Source organism: Hordeum vulgare, chromosome 7H (genome assembly GCF_904849725.1).
Source record: "Hordeum vulgare subsp. vulgare chromosome 7H, MorexV3_pseudomolecules_assembly, whole genome shotgun sequence".
In the NCBI taxonomy this organism is placed as follows: domain Eukaryota; kingdom Viridiplantae; phylum Streptophyta; class Magnoliopsida; order Poales; family Poaceae; genus Hordeum; species Hordeum vulgare.
Genome location: NC_058524.1, coordinates 582586782 through 582610562, shown reverse-complemented (window position 1 = coordinate 582610562; position 23781 = coordinate 582586782). Strand labels below are relative to the sequence as shown.

At 43.2% G+C, this 23781-nt stretch overlaps 1 protein-coding gene across 2 annotated transcripts; it reads left to right on the top strand.

Annotated features, from left to right (window-relative positions):
- The first annotated feature begins 9505 nt into the window (after window positions 1-9505).
- On the top strand, window positions 9506-18574 carry LOC123411451 (60 kDa jasmonate-induced protein-like). 2 transcript variants are annotated; one of them, XR_006613270.1, is made up of 4 exons: window positions 9506-9802; window positions 10125-10475; window positions 10545-10610; window positions 17777-17859. XR_006613270.1 is itself a non-coding variant. In XM_045104396.1 (4 exons), exons 2-4 carry the CDS (start codon window positions 10209-10211, stop codon window positions 18365-18367), a joined length of 768 nt encoding a protein of 255 aa, XP_044960331.1. In that variant the 5' UTR covers window positions 9523-9802; window positions 10125-10208; the 3' UTR covers window positions 18368-18574. The 2 variants fall into 2 exon arrangements, 1 of the variants encoding a protein (XP_044960331.1); XM_045104396.1 differs by lacking the exon at window positions 10545-10610 and having other exon boundaries at window positions 9523-9802; window positions 10125-10273; window positions 10364-10475; window positions 17777-18574.
- The last annotated feature ends 5207 nt before the right edge of the window (window positions 18575-23781 follow it).

Sequence of the window (23781 nt, the reverse complement as noted above, 5' to 3'; positions counted from 1 at the left end):
GGTCTTCGTGTCTTTTCTCTAAAAAAAAATAACAAGAGAGTCAGGCAGAAATTTTACCTTTTCATATAGGACTCGGTAATATTTGAAGTTCCAAGTGTCTCGCTATTGTGATCCCATTTTATGTCCACATTGTTTTCATCTCAAATGTCATGTTAATTGGCATACTGTTTATTATAGATCTAGAGCTCATGCCAGGCATATTTGGATTCTGTGCCTAAAAGTGTCGATAGTGTATCTCTTCTATTATGCCCGCATAATGCAAAAATAGCTGAATGAACTTGAAGATTCAGAGGGCTCACCATGACTCCTGCCATCTCTTTGGTGGGTTTCTTTGTCTGGGTCCCTAGCTACTTATTCTTACTTGCAAGATATATGGCACACATGCACTGCATATGTAGATTTATTAGCTCTATCTATGTGAATTAAGCATCTGTAGACATAAATTAAGTATCTTGTGTCAAGTGGAAGTTGAACTTTTGTACAACCTAAGAAGAGTTTAATTATATTAGTTCTCTGTATTTCAAGTGGTGTTTTCACAACGTCCCATTTCAGGTAGATTTACCGAAGTCATAAATCTATCTTGTTTGCTTCTTCAGAACTTGCAACTTGAAGTGTTTTTATTCCAATAAGAAACTTTAGATAAGAAAGGGCAAATTTTCGCATAAAAGGAAAAAAATAAGTTTATTGTGAGAAAATGGAGCATGCTAATGCATCTTACAACTGCTAAGTACATGAACTTGCAAGCTTTTGAGTTATTCAGTTACTTTTGCACGAAACAGTGGACCTCGCAAGAACTTTAGATTCCCGAGGATAACAGGTGTCAATTATGAAGAAAAGGAATAAAGGAGGGGGGGTAAGAATTTCTATACAGGAGGGGAAAACATTGCAACTTTCAATGGTATACAAACAGTGCCGAAAGCAGAGAGGTGCTATTTAACCTTTTTCACTATCTGCTGCATGATAGATAGATACATTATTAATCGGGTTAATGTTTAATTCCACATCTATGTCACATCAAGGCTTAATTAAAGGAACTAACCTCTGAATCATTGCTGACAATCTAGTAAACCACAGGCGCAAGGACCATATAACTACTCCATGTGCTGAGCTTAAACTGAAAAATGTGGCATATTGCTAACAAAAAGAAATGAACTGCAAAATAACTAATTAGCAGAAGGATAGAATGACATGCATAGTTGTTTATTTCTTTGTTTTCATATATACCCATTTCTAAAGGCCAACTACAACTTAGGTAAAAAACAGGGGCATCGTAGGTGCTTGTTAGTATACCATTAACTACAGTTGAAATCACATTTAGGGACATGCTAGGTGCTTGTTAGTGTATCCAATTTTTCCTTTGGAGTACAGTTGAAATCTTTTGGAGTTCCATTTTCTCTGCCTGCATGTGGCTAGCATTTTTTAAACTAGTTACTGGCAAACTACAGTTGAGTTATTCACACACAAAAATTATTACAGCAAAATGATGCACGGAGAGCTATATGAACAACAATGACAAAAGACTTGGTACAATAAGTACGCCCGAACGCTTTAATTGGTAGAAGAGCATGCGAGATTGAATTAGGATTCAAGAATCAAACTCATTAGTGCAGTGGGCATTCCTGGTTTCAAGTCCACCTTCGGGGATAAAAACAATATCGGCATAAAGTCTGAAGAAGTGTTGAACTACTGGAAAATGTATTTTTCTCTTCTTTCTATGAATGATTTTTTTTAATCCATATGTTGGATGACGCGACGGTGAAATCTAGCAGAAAATAGTCATGCAGAGTAGTACTAGTTGGTAGTTCTGCATGATCCCATTACAAAGGTGTGGAAATGGTTAACCAAATTAACCAAACTAACTGGTAGTCGTGCAGAGTAGTACCAGCTGGTAGTTCTGCAGTGGCACAAACACATCCGTGACATGAAAAAAACAAATACAATCTTGCTGGAATTAACCAAATTAAGTTCATCAATATGTAGCACTAAAAAATTAACCTAAAATCATGATAAATCTATTATCATGCTCGATAAGATGATTGTATTTCTTATTATGTAAAAAATTCAAAAATCTACTGTTCTTATTTGGATTTTCCAGAATAAACACGAAATCATACAAGAAAAACAAAATAAGAAAAATGACTTTAGCTCAATGTGATGCAGCAATTGCAGTCTGCAAAACTGCACACCAAGTGCTTCTATGTGGCAACGCCCACTCAAATAAACTTGATCTATAGAAGTGATTATCAAATCAGCGACTCAAAAATCCTTCACCCTCAAATCCTTGATAAAAAAATCCTAAAGCCCCCATTCCAAATAAACAACTGACTACCAATCTGCTCCTTTTACCCTGAAAGATTAATTTAACTTGCTATTGATAACTGACGAAACAAAGCAAACATCCATACGCTGTTTCAATAGACGATCAGAGGAAGTGAAATGAAACGCGTAACAGAATAAGGGCCCTTAACTTTGTGTAGTCGTACTTATGGTCTCCTGCTCCTCATCGTTGGAGATGTAGTGGGTTTTTCTGACAATGCTTGGACCCAGTTCGAACCTCTTTCCCTCCCCTTGATAATGTTTCTGGAGCGGTTATATTTTCGTTCATTTGCATTAGAAAGGGATTTAGCTCGGTTCAAAAAATAAAGACCAGGGCCCTGTTGGCGCCGAACCCCACAAATTCATGGCTATATATAGCCTGGTCCCTCGGCTATGTCATATTGATGATTACTTCTCCTTCGTCTTGTGCAAAATAGAACACCACGCGCACACTCGGGCCCTTGTTGGCGGTGAACCACACAAATTCTTGATTAGATTGACGATTCAGAGTTCTTTCAATAATCTGGATCTATTGCACTCAGTATTCCTTCATTCCGTGAAAAGTGTGCATACAAAATTTCTAGGAGAAATTATGAAGTAAAAATGCATTGGAAAGATGCAAGTCACCATCTCTTTTGGTCTCTCCTCTTTAATTACTCAACCCCAATGAGCTAAGGGCATATAGAAATTACGAAAGCCATGTGTAGAATGTACTTTAATTTCCTATATGCACTTAGAAAATTATGAGAAGTGTACGTATAGAAATTTTAGGAGAAATTATGAAGTAAAAAAAGAATTGGAAAGATGCAAGTCACCATCTCTTTCGGTCTTTCCTCTTTAATTGCTCAACGCCGCTGTCATCACCACTTCCTTGTCGGAACCGAGCAAAACTTCTTATACTAGACAATCGAGAAGTGTCGTGTTAAGTCCCCATAGAACCAACAAAAAAATATATCGACCATCGTCGATGAAGAGTGGTGTAGATCAGAAGGATCCAACCTAAAAACAAACGAACATAGACGAAAAACGACCCGATCCGAGCAAATCTACCAAAAAACAGATCTGCCGGAGACACAGCTTCACATGCCCATCGACAATGCTAGACGTATCATCGGAGCGCGACTAGGCGGGGAGCACCTTATTTCATCATCAGGGAGCCGCCACTGTGTTGCCTTCCCGAGCAGGACACAAAGCCTAACAAAAATTGAAGAAATATCTAAATACGAAGCCCTCCCACCGACAAGGGTGATGATCCACTCCTCCCTCGTTGGCCACAAGAGACGTCTAATTTTTAAATCATTTACCAAAGTGAGGAGTGTGATATACCGTAGAAAAACTATGGATTAAGCGATTTTTTAATGTAGAACACGTTTCGAGATTTCGTACTGTTTAAGATTAGTTTAGAAAATGGTACGGCATCCCACAAGTGGCAACGAGCTTTTCTTCATGATTTTTTTCAAACTACTCGTTGAAATGATGCATAACTTCTTTACATAGAACACTCTCTCAATTTCTTACGGTTTAAGAGCAGTTTTTGAATTTACCAAAACCCACAAACTCTGTTTTCTGCGGACCATAAAATCGATAAAGTGAACTGCATTCGACGGGCAACCACATTGCAATACCGACAGAGAGAACTGCACCCGGTTTATTCGTTCCTGTTTTTACCATAATTTTGAATCATTCATCAAAACGAGGCGTGTGATATAGTTATGAGATATACAGAATTTTTTCATGTAGAACACCTTTTGAGATTTCTTATGTTTTTAAATGAATATTGATGATGGCTCGATGAATGTCAAATGGTTGTAAGAGTTTTTTATGGCAATTTTCAAACCACTGGTCAGAATGACGCAAATGATACGCAATTGGAAAGATATCAGAGACGCAACTTTTTTGTATAGAACGAACACTGTGAACTGCTTGCCTTCTTTTTAACGTCTTTATGTTTTTTATGAACGTATTTGAAGTACATGGTCCAAGCGAGTGGACTGCATTGATTTTTCTACATTTTATTCATTGAATTCTATGTAAACTTTTTTGACACGAGCAGTGAACTGCATATTTTTTCCGACACAAAGTTGACTTTTGACTAAAATGTGTTCTGCACTGCCGGTCAAGACTAGTCTAGTTGTGCAAATTTTCTTGCCTTTTCTTTTAAGGAGTAAATTGCAAGTTTCTTAATATTATTTTCTCATGCATTATGCACTACGCGCTCAAGAGTAGTAAACTGTACAAAAAATTTCTGCAATTTCTTATTGAAGGAGTGAATTGTAATGTTTTTCTAACATTTTTTGCATTTACCGAGTTGAACTGCGAGAACAGGATCAAGTCAATTGCCAATTGTTTTTTGCAAATCAACCTATGATCGGATGGTTAGGTGAACATTGATATCCCCCGCTCACCAGAGTTCAAGTCCTGGTGCTCGCATTATTTTACGACTGCGGCGATGTGCGTTTAGTGAAAGAAGACGTTCCCATCAACTATAAAGATGTCGTTCCTAGGTACGTGCATCTCAGCTTGAGTCTGGCGGAGCGGAAAAGGTATTAGTCTCTGTATGGGAGGACGCCGTCGGGATTCAACATATTTCCGCAGTCTTCTTCAGAGATTAGGAGGTTTTGATTTAACGCAACTCCAGGTTTGTGAAGAAGGGTTGTTGGCGTTGCATATGAAGATCTGCATGATCAGGAGATGTTGGCGAACAAAATCAGCTCGACAACATTCCTCTTTCTCGCTTCTTATTTGTGGAAGTCTGAACTTGTTTTCTGCTATTTTAGTTGGTACTTGAATGATTTGATATCCTACATCTACATGTGATGCATCAGCTAGGCTTTGTAAATGGATACATAATATTTTATGGTTCTTTTCTTCAATAGTTATGTGTTGCCATTTCTTCGAGTCAACGTGCTACCGAATTTAGTGATTAATACTTATCTATCAAATTGCAAATTCAGTCAAGCATTACAATAATTATGTCGAAACTAAACAATAAAACAAAGTCTATTTGGGATTTGTATTGGCAGTTATGGTTTAAAAAAATACCATTAGTTAGTTATTTATGTACTAATTTCCCCCTAAAATATTAGCATATGTTGTTTGAATTTAACTATCGAAGAGCACATGAATCATACTAGCATCTCGGATAGAGGGATTAAAAGTTTACAAAACTTCAAAGAAATTGTATGTTGGTTTTATCTCTTTGCTGTTCTGAAATTGTGTCCCATGTTGAATTGTACTCTGTAAATCTAAAACAAGATCTTATAGTTAGCATATGTGACGGACTATATTTTAAATTGGCGCTCGAGTATAATGGACTGGGAATAATACTCTTTGTATCTGGTACTCTTGAGCTGGTGGATGAATCTTGCTTTTGTCATATATATTTCTCCTTGTGGGGAATAAATTTTTTGGATAAATATATGATATTTATACATATAGTATATCTTAACGTTTCAAAGGCACTCTTTCATCGTCTCTTTCAACCTTCTTCCCAACCTTGAGGCTCTATATAGCAACCTGTAGAGATCACTTTTCTGTAGATGTGGAGAGCACTTCTTAATATTCATACTTATTGCCCAGATCTTCATTTGTAACAACTATCTGGTAGAATGAATTTTTACAAACACAAGGAAAAAATGCATTCTGCTGGCTTTTCGGTTACAGTTTGCATGTTAATTTTTGCATGTTGAGGGGTAGTATTCAGATATACTGATGGTTTTAAAAAATACGTATGTAGACATTAACATCAAACAATTATGACTCGGTCGTCCTCCTAGTGGGCCCCTATGATCAGATCACACAAGGGATTATGTTTTCTTCCTCTCCCGTATGTCCGCGTCTGTTAAACTTAATTAACATCTATTAATTATGAAGGAATCTCCCCTTGTACCAACCGCAGGCACTTGCCTTTTGGCAACAGTCGCCTCGGTTCATGCCATCTCTCCTGAATGGGTGCCTCTTCAAGGCATCCTTTCTAAATGTATAAATATCTACAATCATCTAATGAAAGATTGGCGATTTCACTTTACATCTCTGTTGATTATTGCCTCTCCTATTATTCTAACACGTTATCAGCACACCTCGCAAAAAAACACGTTATCAGCACGCTTTCGGCTGAGAGATTCATTACAGCGGTAACAATGAGTGGTATTGCAGGCTGCTCTTTAGAAAGAGAGAGTGGCAAACCAGGCTACTCTTGGGAGAGAGAGATAGAGAGCGGCAAACCAAGCTGCTCTTCAGGTGATTCTGGAGGAGAGGAACCGGACCACGGCTCGGTTGTTGGAGGAGGAGAGGGCCCGGAATGAGGCGGGTCACCTGGCTATGTACGAGCTTTTTGTGGTAAGTTTCTTTTTCACATTAGCCAAATCATGCGTGTAATGTATGTTTCATTACTAACTAATACGATCGACTCTTCAAAACCAAATGTGCAGTCTATGTGTGAGAAGACCGGTCAGCCCCCTCCGTCGATGCTGGTCTTTTCTGCGGTTGGCACGGTGAGTTTCATTTCAATGGTCATAAACTAGTATTAACATTTGAGTGTCATCATGCTAATGAGACATTGCAAAATATATTTTCCGTAGAATAAATCCTGAGTGGCATCGCACGACCCTTCTCGGGGGAACCGTCTCCAAACGCACCCGCCCCGAGCAACCCCGGTGCTTCTGCTCCTTGATGACCACAACGGTAAGTTTTCTCTAGTTCATTTATGACATAATTAGCTTATTTAGTTCATTTATGACATAATTAGCTTATTTAGTTTATTTATGACATAATTATCTTAGTTAGGTAAAAAAATCACAAGAGCCTTGGTTAGCTCATAACTTAGCGTATCTTCCTCCTAAATGACATAACAAGCTCAAAATAAGAAAAGTATTGTAATCATCCTCTTCCTCTTCTCCTTCTCCTTCTCCTTCTTCTTCTTCTTCTTGTTGTTGTTGTTGTTCATCTCCTCCTCCTCCTCCTCCTCCTTCTTCTGCTTCTTCTTCTTCTTCTTCTTCTTCTTCTTCTTCTTCTTCTTCTCCTCCTCCTTCTTATTCTCCTTCTTCTTCTCCTTCTTCTTCTCCTCTTTCTTCTCCTCCTTAGCTTATTTTTCCCAAGAAAGACATACTTAGCTAATTATCCTCCAAAATGACATAATTAGCTAGATTAGTTCATTTATGATATAGTTAGCTTAGTTAGGCAAAAAAAATATTACAAGAACCTTGTTTATCTCATAACTTAGCGTATCTTCCTCCTAAATGACACAATAAGCTCAAAATAAGAAAAGTATTGTAATCATCCTTTTCCTCTTCTTCTCCTTCTTCTTCTTCTTCTTCTTCTTCTTCTTCTTCTTCTCCTGCTCCTCCTCCTTCTTCTCCTTCTTCTTCTTCTTTTTCTCCTCCTCCTCCTCCTCCTCTTTCTTCTCCTCTTTCTTCTTCTCCTTAACTTATTTTCCCCAAGAAATACATACTTAGGTAATTATCCTTCAAAATAACATAATTATCTAATTTAGTTCATTTATGACATAATTAGCTTAGTTAGGTAAAAAACATCACAAGAACCTTGTTTAGTTCATAACTTAGCGTATCTTCCTCCTAAATGACCTTATTCTCCTTCTTCTCCTCCTCCTCCTCCTCCTCCTCCTCCTCCTCCTTCTTCTTCTTCTTCTTCTTCTTTTTCTTCTTCTTCTTCTTCTTGTTCTCCTCCTTCTGCTCCTTATTCTCCTCTTTCTTCTCCTCTTTCTTCTTCTCCTTAGCTTATTTTCCCCAAGAAAGACATATTTGGCTAATTATCCTCCAAAACAAGCCCTTTACTCTGTCACATTGTTGGTCGCTCATCAAAGATTGCCCTTAGTTCAAAGACCAATATGCTGCTCATAATAAGAAATGAGGGAAGGCGGCTGTGGCTGACGAGGGAGACTTTTGCAAGAGGTCGAGGGGGGGACAAGCTCAAGGGCCGACGAGAAGCACGATGTGGCTTCTATAGCCTTGCAAGAAACATTAGAGAACATGATGAGCCAAAAGGAAGTGAGGGAAGAGAGAAGGATAAAAGGGAAGGAAGAGCAAATAAAGACCTATACCTAGATCTCCAAACGAAGAAGTTTGAGATGGAGGAGGTCGTGAAGAGGAGTAAGCTTGACATCGAGGAGGCCGTTCAACTCAAGAAGTTTGAGATCGATGCCACCAACGCCGAGACTAAAGCAAAAAAAGTCACTCGTATTCATGAGCGTCGACAAGAACAACATGTCACCAAAGAGGAAGGCTTGGTTCGTGAACCGATAAAGGGAGATGTTCGCTCGTGATGGCCTCAACTAGGTGATACATTGGCCATGATCGCCATCCATTTTGAAGGACGGCTGATGTGTCGACCGCTCGCTTCGTTGCCGCTGCCAAAAACTTGTTCATTTTGAAGGCTGACTCGTGTGCCAACCGCTGGATTTGTTGCTGACCCCAAAAACTTTCCATTTTAAAGGCTGGCTAGTGTGCTGCCCGCTGGCTATGTTACCGATGTGAAACTTGAATGACCATTCTGTAGGCCGCTGCCTTTATTGCCGGCCATCATGAACTGACAAGAACGCGGCCATCGGTGAGTACTATTGCCACATTCTTTCGTCTTTTCATATTTTGCATGCACAACGGACGAGATGTGATTGAAATAAGGCCTTGTGTTGCGCGCACGATAGACGCATCCACAAATCCAGACATACATGGTCTCGATAGACGCATCCACAAATCCACACAGTCACCGTCTCGATAGACGCATCCACAAATTCAGACAGACACGGTCTTTAATATCATCTTCAAACGGATAAAAAACAGATGAAACGGGAGGTGCATTGAAGTTGGCCTAAGGGCATGTACAATTGTGCTATCTTAGGAGTGCCACATAGGATAAACAGTGAGATAGAGTAGAGAGAACTCGAAAAAGAGGCTTTGCCTTCTCTTATTTAAGAGAAAACAAGAGATGATCTCTTAGCACAATATGTCTCATCATGTTTTTAGGAATAACTAATCATAGAAGATAAGACTAAGAGATGACCCACTGTAGACTCTTTTTTTACATCTCTAAATTACATGCAAGATTTAAGATAAAATTATCTTATCAACCATTGTACATGCCCTAACTTTCAAATGGTGATGTGAAGGCACACTTGGAAAGGCAAAAGTGAGAAAGCTTCGAAGGGCAGAACAGACCAGTGTGACATAACTAAAGGTTCAATTTGTAATTGTCCCTTCTATCTGCCATTTCCCTAATTCTTCGCTCCTCCTACCCCGAACACTGGGCCGCCGCCGGCGGCGGCCTTTACGCCCGCGCCGTAGACTCCGCCTTCTTTCGTTGCCGCTGTTCTCCCCTGCATCAGCCATCGAGGCCCTCTCCCCCTTGGCCGTCGTCCGTCGTGAACCCCTCCCCCCTCCCCCTCCCCTCTTCCCCCTGCATCGGCCGCCGTCGGGTTCCCCATCCCCGACTGTCATCCTCTCACGCTGCCTCCCCCTACGCCAAACAGAAGGTATCCCCCACCCCCGCGCCCCCAGCAATGTTCCTTGTATTACACTTTTTATATGGATACATGCATATGATTGGTAGGATGGTGCAGCATATGTATGCGAGTATATGAACTGTATGCTTCTCTGTTAGAAATACGATGGATGATGGCATGTCATAAGATGCAAGTTGTATTTTCTGGAGCTAACTTAATTGTAATTTCTATCTATCTGTTTGGAGCCTGTCTGTATTTGATGATCATTTGCACTTAACAATAAACAAAATCTACAAAAAATACCCAAAAAAACCATGTTAATCAGGAGTTTAACATCATGTTCAACATACAGGGCGATTTGGGATTTCAGGCACCAGCCTTCCCAAAAGCAAGTTCCAACCCAGAAAAGGAGGGCCTTGTTGCTACGCAAGTGTCCATGGCAGCTGCAACTGGTTATGACGGCCCAAATGATGAGGAGTTGAATGCGTATGCCGACCTAAGGTATACTGACCTACCATTCTACGGGAGCAAACTGATGGAGGTTTTTGCCGTGCGTGTCCCTGATGCAGCCTCCTCCTCCCGAGAAAACAGGCCGCAGCCTTCGGGCATAGTCTATGTCTTTGGTGCCTATTGCTCTAAGTCTCCGGTCTTCGGAAGAGGCCGCCTAGATGACCGCATCGCCCCACAACCTTGCGATTGGCAGGTGCAGATTCTTACCAATTATCCACTGTACCGATCAACTCCATTTCAATTTTGTATTCGTTTTGCTTAGGGCTGAAGAAGGAATTGTATCATGCACAAGAAAGGTTTCTGCGACTCATATTGTGGAATGGCATAGGTGAAATAATCCAACTGCATGAAACTTGGGAAAGTTTTACTTATTTTTTAATTTTTTTATTGTGAAGAAACTAGCAATGAATGTATTAGAACATAATAAAGTGGACCATATCTGAATGTCCATGTGTAGGTGGGATATCATTAGCCGGTGAGTGGGGAGTATGATTATCCACTCTGTTTGCTTGTTACTCCCCCCGTCCCATAATATAAGATGTTATTACATTCAATATGTGAGTATATTGGATGTAGTAACATCTTATATTATGGGACAGAGGGAGTAATTCTTCAAACAAATGCTCGAGACTAAAATCGTATGTTTAGAAACCATCAAAGGTGCACTATCACGTCTGTTGGTGTAGGCTTTCTTTCTTCTAGTGTCCAAAGTAATCAGGAAACTATACTGCTGAAATGAATATAGTTTCCTGATGATAGCACATTGTTGAAACTGAATCATGATGTTAAAGATACGTACATCTCTTTCAAAACACTATATTGTGTAATTTGTAAATTCTCGTGACTTAGAGCTAGCCATCTCTTTCTTTATTTACTCACCATTAGTCATTAGATCGCCTTGAAACTCGCCAGCTCCTGTGCGGAGCTACTCCATGTGCTCTGGCAACATGGTTTAGTGGCATGGCCAGTGGCTTCTCGAAGGTGCAACAGGGCGGTAGACGAAGCTGGCCGGTAGGTTGGTTCGGAGGATGATGTTAGGATGAGATGGGACATGATGCTAGATCTGGCTTCGAAGCTGGTGATGTCGACGAGAGATGAGACAACAGTAGGTGAAGTGGATGCAAGTTAGGGCCAGGGAAGTGCACGTTACCACGTTGGTTGGTGGGTTAGTAGCGGTGCATTTGGCCTGGAAGGAAGGGCGATGCCAGGATGTATTGTGTGCGCTGCACACTTCTCATGCAATCTTCGTATCCACTATCAGACTTCACAAAAAATTCTGGAAAGAAGTACATAGACTTCAAAACTACTATATATTTGTTTATTTTGCCAGCTCAAATAGATACTCCCTCTGTCCCAAAATAACTGTCTCAACTTTGTACTAGCTCTAGGACAAAGTTGCTTAAGACACTTATTTGGGACGGAGGGAGTATTATTTTGAGATTAAGAATAAGAAAATTCTGACAATTTTAGTTCTGAAAATTAGTTAGAAATTTCTGCTCCTAAAATAGGGGTCATATTTGACCTTGCAACTGCCAACATAAGTTTGGAAATGCATTTGCCGATAAAATGAAAAATTTGATGACTTTTGCTGCTGGATATGTGTTTGGTAGTACGTATGTAGAAGTTAATCATGTTGTTTCTTTAGGATTAGGAAAGAAAGCCAAACCGAGTCCTAGTAGTATTAGGATTCCTAGTCCTAGTCTATTTCCATAGTCCCTTGTGGACGTGTATAAAAGACACCCTAGGGGTGTTGATTGTAACACCAGAAAAACGAAAAGCAATACAAAGCAAAGGCTCGACACGGGCCTTTAGCCATCAAATCCATCGATCAGTTTTATTCGTGTCGCTAGTTACGCAAGTTCCGTCAAGTAGCCGGCCGAAGCAAGAATCGCGTAGGCACGCCTGTACAGCTGCATACGCACGTTCAAAAGCCAACAATTGGTATCTAGAGCCTCGACGATCTACGATCTACGATGACGGACAGCGACGCTGAGTCGGTCAAGTCCGGCAGCGGCGGTGCCAAGGCGAACAAGAACGGCGACAAGGTGAAGAAGGGCGTCAAGTCAGCAACCAGTGGTGGAGGAACGAGCGGCGCTAACGTCCAGGCGCATCGCAACATCCCCATCCAGTACCCGATGCTCACCGACGCCAACTACGGCGTGTGGGCGGTGAAGATGAAGATTATTCTTCGATCCCTTCGAGTGTGGGAGGCCATCACGGACGACGACGTCGACGAGGAGCGCGACGAAGGTGCCATGGCCGCCATAGCCCAGTCTGTGCCGGATTCCGTGCTGATGACACTGGCGGAGTTCGAGACGGCAAGAGAGGCGTGGAACGCACTCAAGGAGATGAGGATCGGAGAAGATCGCGTCACCAAGGCTCGGGCACAAGTGCTGAAGCGCCAATTTCACAAGTTGCAGATGGAGGAAACTGAATCGGTGAATGACTACGCCATGCGTCTTACTACTTTGGTGGGAGAGATCCGCGCGCTTGGTGCAAAGCTCGATGAGACCGAGATCGTGGAGAAATTTTTCAGTTCTGTCACTGATAAATTCACGTACATCATCGGCACGCTCGAGCAGCTTTACGACATCGACGACATGACCATAACGGAGGCGATCGGACGATTGCGGACATGGGAAGAGAATGCTCGTGGCTGTCGGAAAGGCAAAGGAGGAGGTAGTGACCAACTCATGTACTCGCGCACAGACTGGGAGGCCCCAAGTAGCAAAGGAAGGCGTGACGGTGGCGAAGGCTCAAGCAACACGAAGGGCGATGGACAAACCGGAAAAGGCAAAGGAAAAGGCAAACCACAAGGTCGTGGTAAGGCGGGCCAATCTAAAGAGCAGAAACCACGGAACTTGGACTTGTCCGAGGTCAAGTGCTATAACTGCAATAAGATGGGTCACTTTGCGAAGGATTGTCCAAAGCCTAACAAGCGGGAGATCAAGGCAAATTTGGCAAAGCAGGAAGACGAAGGTCCAGGTCTTCTGATGGCCGAAGTTTGTGATCTCGCTGAAACGGTGGTTGTGAAACCAAGCCGGAAGGTGCTACTTCATGAGGAAAAAGTGACACCAAAGTTATCCGGTGATCAGAACGTGTCGTGGTATCTCGACACAGGTGCCAGTAACCACATGACGGGGTGCAAGGAGAAATTCCTCGAGCTGGAATACGATGTTGAAGGCTCGGTCAAGTTCGGTGATGGTTCAGCTGTGGAGATTTGTGGGCAAGGATCTGTCCTCTTTGAGGGTCTCACAGGCGAACATCGCATACTCACCGGAGTGTACTACATCCCACGGCTGCGCAACAACATCATCTCTATTGGGAAGCTTGACGAGAATGGATGCAAGGTGAATATAGAGAGCGGAGTGATGACGATCTTCGACAACCTCCGAAACGTGCTAGCTCGTGTTAATCGCACACGGAATAGGCTCTATATCCTCAACCTTGATCAATCTCAACCGGAGTGTTGGCTCGCCAAGAGTGATGATGATTCGTGGTTATGGCATGCTAGATTTGGACACGTTAACTTCTACGCCTTGAAGAAGATGTCAAAGATGGAGATGGTATCCGGGATGCCAGTTATCGACCATGTTGATCGAGTATGTGACGGGTGCTTGGTTGGAAAACAGCACCGCAGGCCATTCCCTGCTCAGTCTACCTATCGTGCAAGTGATGCACTCGAGCTGCTCCATGGTGATCTATGTGGCCCTATCACCCCGGCAACTCACGCTGGAAAGAAGTATTTCTTCCTTGTGGTAGACGACTACTCGAGATATATGTGGGTCGTTCTCCTACGGTCTAAAGATGAGGCGTTTGAAGCATTCAAGAAGCTGAAGGCTGCAACGGAGATGGAACACAAGCTGAAGGTTCGCGCTCTACGGACAGATCGCGGCGGAGAGTTTACGTCGAATGAGTTCAACGACTACTGCGAGAAGATTGGCATAAAGAGGTTCCTCACGGCACCTTACACGCCGCAGCAGAATGGGGTCGTTGAAAGGCGCAATCGAACCGTCGTTGACATGGCAAGGAGTTTACTCAAGAGCAAGAACCTGCCGGGGATTTTTTGGGGAGAAGCTGTCTCGACGGCGGTCTATCTTCTCAACCGGGCTCCAACGAAGGCGGTGATCGGCAAGACTCCGTATGAAGCAATTTACGGACGTAAGCCGAATGTGTCTCATCTACGGACGTTCGGGTGCGTGGCACATGTGAAGACGGCGGAGCCACATCTCTCAAAGCTTGCTGATCGTAGCACCAAGATGGTGTTCATCGGATACGAGAGCAGTTCTGGCACCAAGGCATACCGTTTCTACGATCCACAAACCAAGCGTCTACGGATTTCACGCGACGTCGTGTTTGAAGAAAACCAAGCGTGGAATTGGAGCGCCGCAGCCGACGATGCTCCAAACAGTAACATATTTGCAGTTGAATTTCCAAGTGATGATGATGCAGGGGAGGATGTCCAGGTGATTGGCAAGACGCCCAACCAAGGTGACCACAACGGTAGTGATCATCATGGTGCCGACACCGACGACGACGCGCATAGGTCGCAAGGAGATAGCGACAACGCCGCGCACGACACAGGCGGAGATCTCGACGACAACATCGACAACGAGGCGCATAGTGACGACGACAATCAAGATGATGGTCACGGTCACGACGACTACGCCGACGACACGGATGTCGATGACACATCAAGGTCTCAGCCGTCTTCCTCAAGTGCATCAACGCCGACACAATTTGTGTCGCCTCCTTCGCAAGCCACAACGGACTCCTCAGGGCCTCGTCGCTACAAGACCCTCAAGAAAGTCTACAAGTACACAAAGCCAGTTACGCTCGAGTACTCCGGACTATGTCTGTTCGGAGTTGAGGAGCCGGCGAACTTCGTAGAGGCGAGCAAAAGTTCTAGCTGGACGCACGCCATGGATGAGGAGATGAAGGCAATTGAGAGCAATGGCACGTGGACTTTGGTAACCCGACCTCCAAACCAAAAGACGATAGGTTTGAAGTGGGTTTACAAGTTAAAGAAGGACACGGAGGGTGCCATTGTGAAGTATAAAGCAAGACTCGTTGCAAAGGGCTACGTACAACGTCAAGGAGTTGACTATGATGAGGTGTTTGCACCGGTTGCTCGAATCGAGACGGTGAGAGTGCTCCTAGCTTTGGCAGCACAAGAGGATTGGAAGGTTCATCATATGGATGTTAAATCCGCTTTCCTCAACGGTGATCTCACAGAAGAAGTGTACGTGGAACAACCCCTCGGCTACGAGAAGAAAGGCGAAGAAGGGAAAGTTTACAAGCTCAAGAAGGCACTTTACGGGTTAAAGCAAGCGCCAAGAGCTTGGAACTCAAAGTTAGACCGAAGTCTGGTCTCGCTCGGGTTCAAGAGATGTCCCCTCGAGCACGCAGTCTATACAAAGAACTCCAAAGGCTCAAACCTGCTAGTTGGAGTTTATGTCGACGATCTGATTATCACCGGAGATAGCGTACAAGAAATTGAACGTTTCAAGGCGCAAATGAAGAACAAGTTTAGCATGAGTGATCTGGGATTACTCAGCTATTACTTGGGCATCGAAGTGAAGCAAAGCTCCGGAGAGATTTCCCTATGTCAATCGGCTTACGCGGTCAAGTTATTGGACAAGTGTGGCATGTCGGATTGCTACGCGACACAAGTTCCAATGGACCAACGTCACAAGTTGAGCAAGCGTAGCTCAAATCCGCCGGTGGACACCACAATGTATCGAAGCATTGTGGGTAGCCTAAGATACTTGGTGCATACCCGACCTGACTTGGCTTATTCAGTCGGGATCGTGAGTCGTTTCATGGAGAAACCGACAACCGAACACATGAGCGCGGTCAATCAAATTCTACGCTATGTGAAAGGCACAATTAATCTTGGCTGCACGTACAGAAAGGAAAAGGAAGGATTGGTCCTTCGTGAATATTCAGATAGTGACATGGCAGGTGATGTTGATGACCGAAAGAGCACAACGGGCATGGTTTTCTACCTTGGCCCGAATCCGATTAGCTGGAATTCTCAGAAGCAAAAGGTGGTGGCACTGTCTTCATGCGAGGCAGAATACATAGCGGCAAGCACGGCGGCTTGTCAAGCAGTGTGGCTGAGAAGACTCCTAGCTATTCTTGCAAAGCGGGAGGTGCAGAAGGTGTCACTGAAGATCGATAACCAAGCTGCAATCTCGTTGTGCAAAAATCCGATTCATCACGAAAGGAGCAAGCACATAGATACCCGGTTCCACCATATCCGGGAGTGCATTGAAGAAGGGTTGATCGAGGTTCAACATGTGAACACGAAAGACCAACTTGCCGATATTTTCACCAAGTCCCTCGGTCGACAGAAGTTCATCGAGATGAGGAGGAAAGTCGGAGTGCAAGAAGTGAAGTCAAGCAACAAGATTAAGGAGGTGAATGTAGAAGTTAATCATGTTGTTTCTTTAGGATTAGGAAAGAAAGCCAAACCGAGTCCTAGTAGTATGAGGATTCCTAGTCCTAGTCTATTTCCATAGTCCCTTGTGGACGTGTATAAAAGACACCCTAGGGGTGTTGATTGTAACACCAGAAAAACGAAAAGCAATACAAAGCAAAGGCTCGACACGGGCCTTTAGCCATCAAATCCATCGATCAGTTTTATTCGTGTCGCTAGTTACGCAAGTTCCGTCAAGTAGCCGACCGAAGCAAGAATCGCGTAGGCACGCCTGTACAGCTGCATACGCACGTTCAAAAGCCAACAACGTAGACTTCAAAACACTGCATGGAGATATTAGAGTGCGCAATTAAGGTTCAATGTTGGTACTACCAAAATTTATGGATTTTTAAAATGTTAGTAATTTCAGAAATCAATTCGGCCATCAAGTGCTAATTACCCAACAGAATTTTGAAATTTCATCTGAGATGTCAACATTCCTGGACCCACCTAAGTATTTGAGATTTCTGAACTTAACGATTTCAATGAAATTTGAATCATGCATGTAATACCTCCCTGGAGATAAAGTTTGGACGACTTCTAATACTAGATGAATGAGGGGTGAATCTGGCCATTGCATTAAGAGCTTAACGGCTCTGGGTAGTTGACTGCTCATTAGGAGCTCCCAATCTATATGCAGGGGCAACCATCCATCGTACCATGCACTGCTTCTTTGTTGCAAAGCTAGTTATAAAGAGGACATGCTGGCCCTAAGTATATTCCTTGATTTGTTCTGTTAACATGTGCAAAGAGCATTAGACAACTTATTACTACCGTGTGTTGATAATAGAAGAAAGAAGGGCCTTTTGCCCTACGCAATTGCTTTGCCAAGGAGTGATGACAAAGTTATGCAAAACAGTTGAGCACTCAAACATCCATCTTGACTGGCTTCACTAGTAAATGGAATGGGCATAGTATATATTTGCTTAGTTAATCAGGTTTACATCTGTTGAGACATAGTGTGGCACCTTTAATGAGGCAAATGTAAATCACTTCTATTTTCTATGGAACAGGGCAACCTTGTGCTAACTGGTCCAGGAAGAGCCATCTCGGCAGATGGACCTATCTGGTTCCGCATCCATCTTGAAGACAACAGTCAAGATAGCTCTACTGAAGAAACCTGGAAGAAGAGTGTGATTTTATACCGTGAGGACCCTGCACTTGACAGGCCGCTATTAGAGACTGCCAATACTCCTTACGGTCCTGTGGAGGTAACCTATGCCATCCTGAGCCAGGGAGTTGAATGCGAAGTTGCTGTGAGGCTTACTCATCGCGATGTAAAAGATCCTATCAGCCTTTTTGGAAGAATTATCGCTCGCAGCGAGCTGTTTGATATTGGCTGCGTGCTTTTCTACAATGAAGATGTGAAGGACATATGTGCACGATCAGGAGAGCTGATTCCCTTGGCTAGAAGCCAGCTTGCGGTGCCACTGCACAAGGTGCTGGTAATTGAATTGGATCTGCACTCTGATTGTGGTGATGAGATCATGAGAGGCACACTAGAGTTTGATCCCTTGCCCGAAGGCGAGCAAATGGGGCGTCTTATCAGCAAGAGTGGTACTGAAATCGAAGTGAAGATCATCATTTCACAATACCTTAGGTAGTGTGTTCGTTGGTCGAGGTGGGTCACTTTAATAGCATATGATCAAGACTCTGGATGCCTGTGTGCCCAGTCCCCTGTGTTGTAGTACTACAAAAGCTTCCTCTACTCTCATATTACATCCATTATCAGGCCAAAAGTAAAATGTTTGCACAGTGACAGTACCCTGTGGCGGAATGTTAATATATGATCTGATGAAATTCTAAGTTCACGCATGTTGGTCTTCTAGGAGCGTGCTAGTGTTTTTTACTACTAGCGTCTCAACAAAGCAGTGACCTGACCGTTGTGTGGAAGTTTCCTTAGATTCGGGTTGTTTTTCTTGGCTAAGCCGGGTAAAATTCGTGATGAATAAGACTTTTTAATCTTTTGAAAATGTGAGAGGAGCTCTATCATTTCTACTAGAAGAAGAATTAAGTTCACCATCCAGCAACCAAACTTTTTCTTTGCAGTCGTTGGCACCCTTTGAAAGGAAGGCCGAAAGCACCTATATATATTTGAAAACAACCATTTGGAAAGGATGAAAGTTGAAGGAAGTACACTAGGCAGGTATCATCTAAGGTGGAGGGGTAACCCGAGATATTTCCCGGGGAAAGCTGTTGAGTATATTAGTAATATTTTGATTAATTTAATTCACAAATAAATCATGAGCATGGCATTGACAAAATTAATGACATGCTCATACGATCCAGGTAAGCACGTCTTATGTATATAATAGAAATATCTATGCAGATAGCTAACCAATGGCCGACTTCACGTAGACCTCGACGCCTGCGGCGCTCCGGTGCCGTTCGCCCTCTTGAGGGAGGGTTGAGCTTCCAGATCCATCCCACTCCTCCCCCTTCCTTTCCCAGGCGAAAGTTTCGGCCGTTTGGCCGCACGATGGAGGCATTCTAGCGTCTCGGTCCTCCCTCAAGGCACCTTTAAAGGGGTGGTTGGGGTCATGGGCCTTGTGCGTGATGGCGGCGATGCTCGGCTCCCCTAGTTGCCGATGTTGGTGGTGGCGAGTGGGTCCTCCCGCATCCTTCAATGGCTCCTCACCTTGGTTGCTGGTTGGTTGCCGGCCGGTGGTGGGCGTCCGCGTGTTTGGCTCGGTCTAGACGAAGGGGAGATAGTGGTCACCCCTCCGGTAGTAGCCTGAGGTGGCTGGCGGTAGAGTCGATTGTTAACTTCAAGCGGTCTGTATCTTCATGTTCATGGCAGTTGCCGTAGTCCGGTGGCTTCGGCCCTACTGCTCTTGGTCGTAGTGAATTTGGCATGTAATTCTTCACTTTTTAGTCAAGTCTTTGCCTTTGTAATTCAGCACCATTGAATCCTAATCGGTTGATGGCTTCATTAATTTAAAGTCGGGCCTTCGTGTCTTTTCTCAAAAAAAAAAAACAAGAGAGTCAGGCAGAAATTTTACCTTTTCATATAGGACTTTGCAGTATTTGAAGTTCAAAGTGTCTAGCTATTGTGCTCCCATTTTATGTCCACATTGTTTTCATCTCAAATGTCATGTTAGTTGGCATAGTGTTTATTATAGATCTTGAGGTAATGCCAGGCATATTTGGATCATGTGCCTAAAAGTGTCTACAGTGTATCTCTTCTATTATGCTTGCATAATGTAAAAATAGCTGAATGAACTTGAAGATTCAGAGGGCTCACCATGACTCCTGCCATCTCTTTGGTGGGTTTATTTGTCTGGGTCCCTAGCTACTTATTCTTACTTGCAAGATGTATGGCACACCTGCACTGCATATGTAGATTTATTAGCTCTATCTATGTGAATTAGGCATCTGTAGACATAAGTTAAGTATCTTGTGTCAAGTGGAAGTTGAACTTTTGTACAACCTAAGAAGAGTTTAATTATATTAGTTCTCTGTATTTCAAGTGGTGTTTTCACAACCTCCCATTTCAGGTAGATTTACCGAAGTCATAAATCTATCTTGTTTGCTTCTTCAGAACTTGCAACTTGAAGTGTTTTTATTCCAATAAGAAACTTTAGATAAGAAAGGGAAATTTTTTGCATAAAAGGAAAAAAGAGAAGTTTCTTGTGAGAAAATGGAGCATGTTAATGCATCTTACAGCTAAGTACATGAACTTGCAAGCTCTTGAGTTATTCAGTTACTTTAGCACGAAACAGTTGACCTTGCAAGAACTTTAGATTCCCGAGGATAACAGGTGTCAATTATGAAGAAAAGGAATAAAGGAGGGGGGGTAAGAATTTCTATACAGGAAGGGAAAACATTGCAACTTTCAATGGTATACAAACAGTGCCGAAAGCAGAGAGGTGCTATTTAACCTTTTTCACTATCTGCTGCATGATAGATAGATACATTATTAATCGGGTTAATGTTTAATTCCACATCTATGTCACATCAAGGATTAATTAAAGGAACTAACCTCTGAATCATTGCTGACAATCTAGTAAACCACAGGCGCAAGGACCATATAACTACTCCATGTGCTGAGCTTAAACTGAAAAATGTGGCATATTGCTGACAAAAAGAAATGAACTGCAAAATAACTAATTAGCAGAAGGATAGAATGACATGCATAGTTGATTATTTCTTTGTTTTCATATATACCCATTTCTAAAGGCCAACTACAACTTAGGTAAAAAACAGGGGCATCGTAGGTGCTTGTTAGTATACCATTAACTACAGTTGAAATCACATTTAGGGGCATGCTAGGTGCTTGTTAGTGTATCCAATTTTTCCTTTGGAGTACAGTTGAAATCTTTTGGAGTTCCATTTTCTCTGCCTGCATGTGGCTAGCATTTTTTAAACTAGTTACTGGCAAACTACAGTTGAGTTATTCACACACAAAAATTATTACAGCAAAATGATGCACGGAGAGCTATATGAATAACAATGACAAAAGACTTGGTACAATAAGTACGCCCGAACGCTTTAATTGGTAGAAGAGCATGCGAGATTGAATTAGGATTCAAGAATCAAACTCATTAGTGCAGTGGGCATTCCTGGTTTCAAGTCCACCTTCGGGGATAAAAACAATATCGGCATAAAGTCTGAAGAAGTGTTGAACTACTGGAAAATGTATTTTTCTCTTCTTTCTATGAATGAATTTTTTTAGATGACGCGACGGTGAAATCTAGCAGAAAGTAGTCATGCAGAGTAGTACTAGTTGGTAGTTCTGCATGATCCCATTATAAAGGTGTGGAAATGGTTAATCAAATGGGAAACGTTTTCCGCCAGCGCGCCGGCCGAAACGTTCGGCTGGTCGCGTGGCTGGCGTTGGATCGACCAGATTGCGCGTGCCCACCGCCTCCTCCTTTCCTCTCCCCCTTCCTCCTCCTACTCCTTCTACTTCCCTCCTCTCCCCTTTCCCCTGCAACCTCAGGCGTTGTCGGCGAGCGCTGCAGCTTCTCCACCGGTAGCCGCTGCGTCTGATGGCGGGGATCTCGCGTGCCCACCGCCTCCTCCTTTCCTTTCCTCCTTCCTCCATCTCCTTCCTCCTCCTCCTCCTTCTACTTCCCTCCTCTCCCCTTTCCCCCCTGCAACCTCAGGCGTTGTTGGCGAGCGCTGCGGCTTCTCCACCGGCAGCCGCTGCGCCTGACGGCGATGACCGAAGGTGAACCACGCGAGATGCTGCAGCGGGGCGACGGTTGAAACTTTTTTAATATATGGTTGAAGCTTTTTCTGTCAACGTTTGCAACTTTTTTCCCCGTTGAAGTATTTGGTTGAAGCCTTTTTTCTTAACGGTTGAAGCTTTTTTATACACGGTTGAAACTTTTTTGAGGAGTGACCACGCAAGATGCTGCAGCCGGAGCGGCGTTTGAAACTTTTTCCATATACGGTTGAAGCTTTTTCTGTCAACGTTTGCAACTTTTCCCTCGTTGAAGTTTTTGGTTGAAGCTGTTTTTCTTAACGGTTGAAGCTTTTTCTATACACGGTTGAACCTTTTTTCCCAGCGTTTGCAACACAGGGGTGAGTCGACCGACGAGGTGAAGACCGACGGACATTAGCAGCGGCGAGTGTGCCGGCGAGCGGCGGGGGCAGCGAACGGTGGGCGAGCTGAGTCCCGGAGCGCGGGGCAGCCGGGGGCGGCGAGCAGTCTGGACCAATGGTGAGGAGGCGAGGCGAGGTGAGGCGGTCGACGCGTGCGAGGCGGGCCTCTTTCCTTTTTTCCCGGTGCGCGTGCTGGAGGTGGGGGACGACAGGATCCGACGGTTCAGAAGGGGCAGATCTGACAGCTGTAGGTTGTCCGGTCCAACAATCGGGCCGGCACGCCCGCGTAGAGTGCTCCCCTAACCAAATTAACCAAACTAACTGGTAGTGGTGCAGAGTAGTACTAGCTGGTAGATCTGCAGTGGCACAAACACATCCGTGATATGAAAAAAACAGATACGATCTTGCTTGAATTAACCAAATTAAGTTCATCAATATGTAGCACTAAAAAATTAACCTAAAATCGTGATAAATCTATTATCATGCTCGATAAGATGATTGCATTTCTTATTATGTAAAAAATTCAAAAATCTACTGTTGTTCTTATTTGGATTTTCCAGAATAAACACCAAATCATACAAGAAAAACAAAATAAGAAAAACGACTTTAGCTCAATGTGATGCAGCAATTGCAGTCTGCAAAACTGCACACCAAGTGCTTCTATGTGGCAACGCCCACTCAAATAAACTTGATCTATAGAAGTGATTATCAAATTAGCGACTCAAAAATCCTTCACCCTCAAATCCTTGATAAAAAAATCCTAAAGCCCCCATTCCAAATAAACAACTGACTACCAATCTGCTCCTTTTACCCTGAAAGATTAATTTAACTTGCTATTGATAACTGACGAAACAAAGCAAACATCCGTACGTTGTTTCAATAGATCGCGTAATAGAATCAGGGCCCTTAACTTTGTGTAGTCGTACTTATGGTCTCCTGCTCCTCATTGTTGGAGATGCAGTGGGTTTTTCTGACAATGCTTGGACCCAGTTCGAACCTCTTTCCCTCCCCTTGATAATGTTTCTGGAGCGGTTATATTTTCGTTCATTTGCATTAAAAAGGGATTTAGCTCGGTTCAAAAAATAAAAACCAGGGCCCCCGTTGGCGCCGAACCCCACAAATTCATGGCTATATATAGCCTGCTCCCTCGGCTATGTCATATTGATGACTGCTTCTCCTTCGTCTTGTGCAAAATAGAACACCACACGCACACTCGGGCCCTTGTTTTTTTTTCTAAGCATTACACTCGGGCCCTTGTTGGCGGTGAACCACACAAATTCTTGATTAGATTGACGATTCAGAGTTCTTTCAATAATCTGGATCAATTGTATTCAGTATTTGTACATACAAATTTTTTAGAAGAAATTATGAAGTAAAAATGCATTGGAAAGATGCAAGTCACCATCTCTTTTGGTCTATGCTCTTTAATTACTCAACCCCAATGAGCTAAGTGCATGTAGAAATTACG

Excerpts from the sequence above, each read along its gene's own strand:
- LOC123411451 (XM_045104396.1), top strand. The coding sequence starts at position 10,209 with ATGGCAGCTGCAACTGGTTATGACGGCCCAAATGATGAGGAGTTGAAT. Across the intron at positions 10,274-10,363 it reads AATGCGTATGCCGACCTAAG|GCCGCAGCCTTCGGGCATAG; the intron begins GTATACTGACCT and ends CCGAGAAAACAG. Across the intron at positions 10,476-17,776 it reads CACAACCTTGCGATTGGCAG|GGCAACCTTGTGCTAACTGG; the intron begins GTGCAGATTCTT and ends TCTATGGAACAG.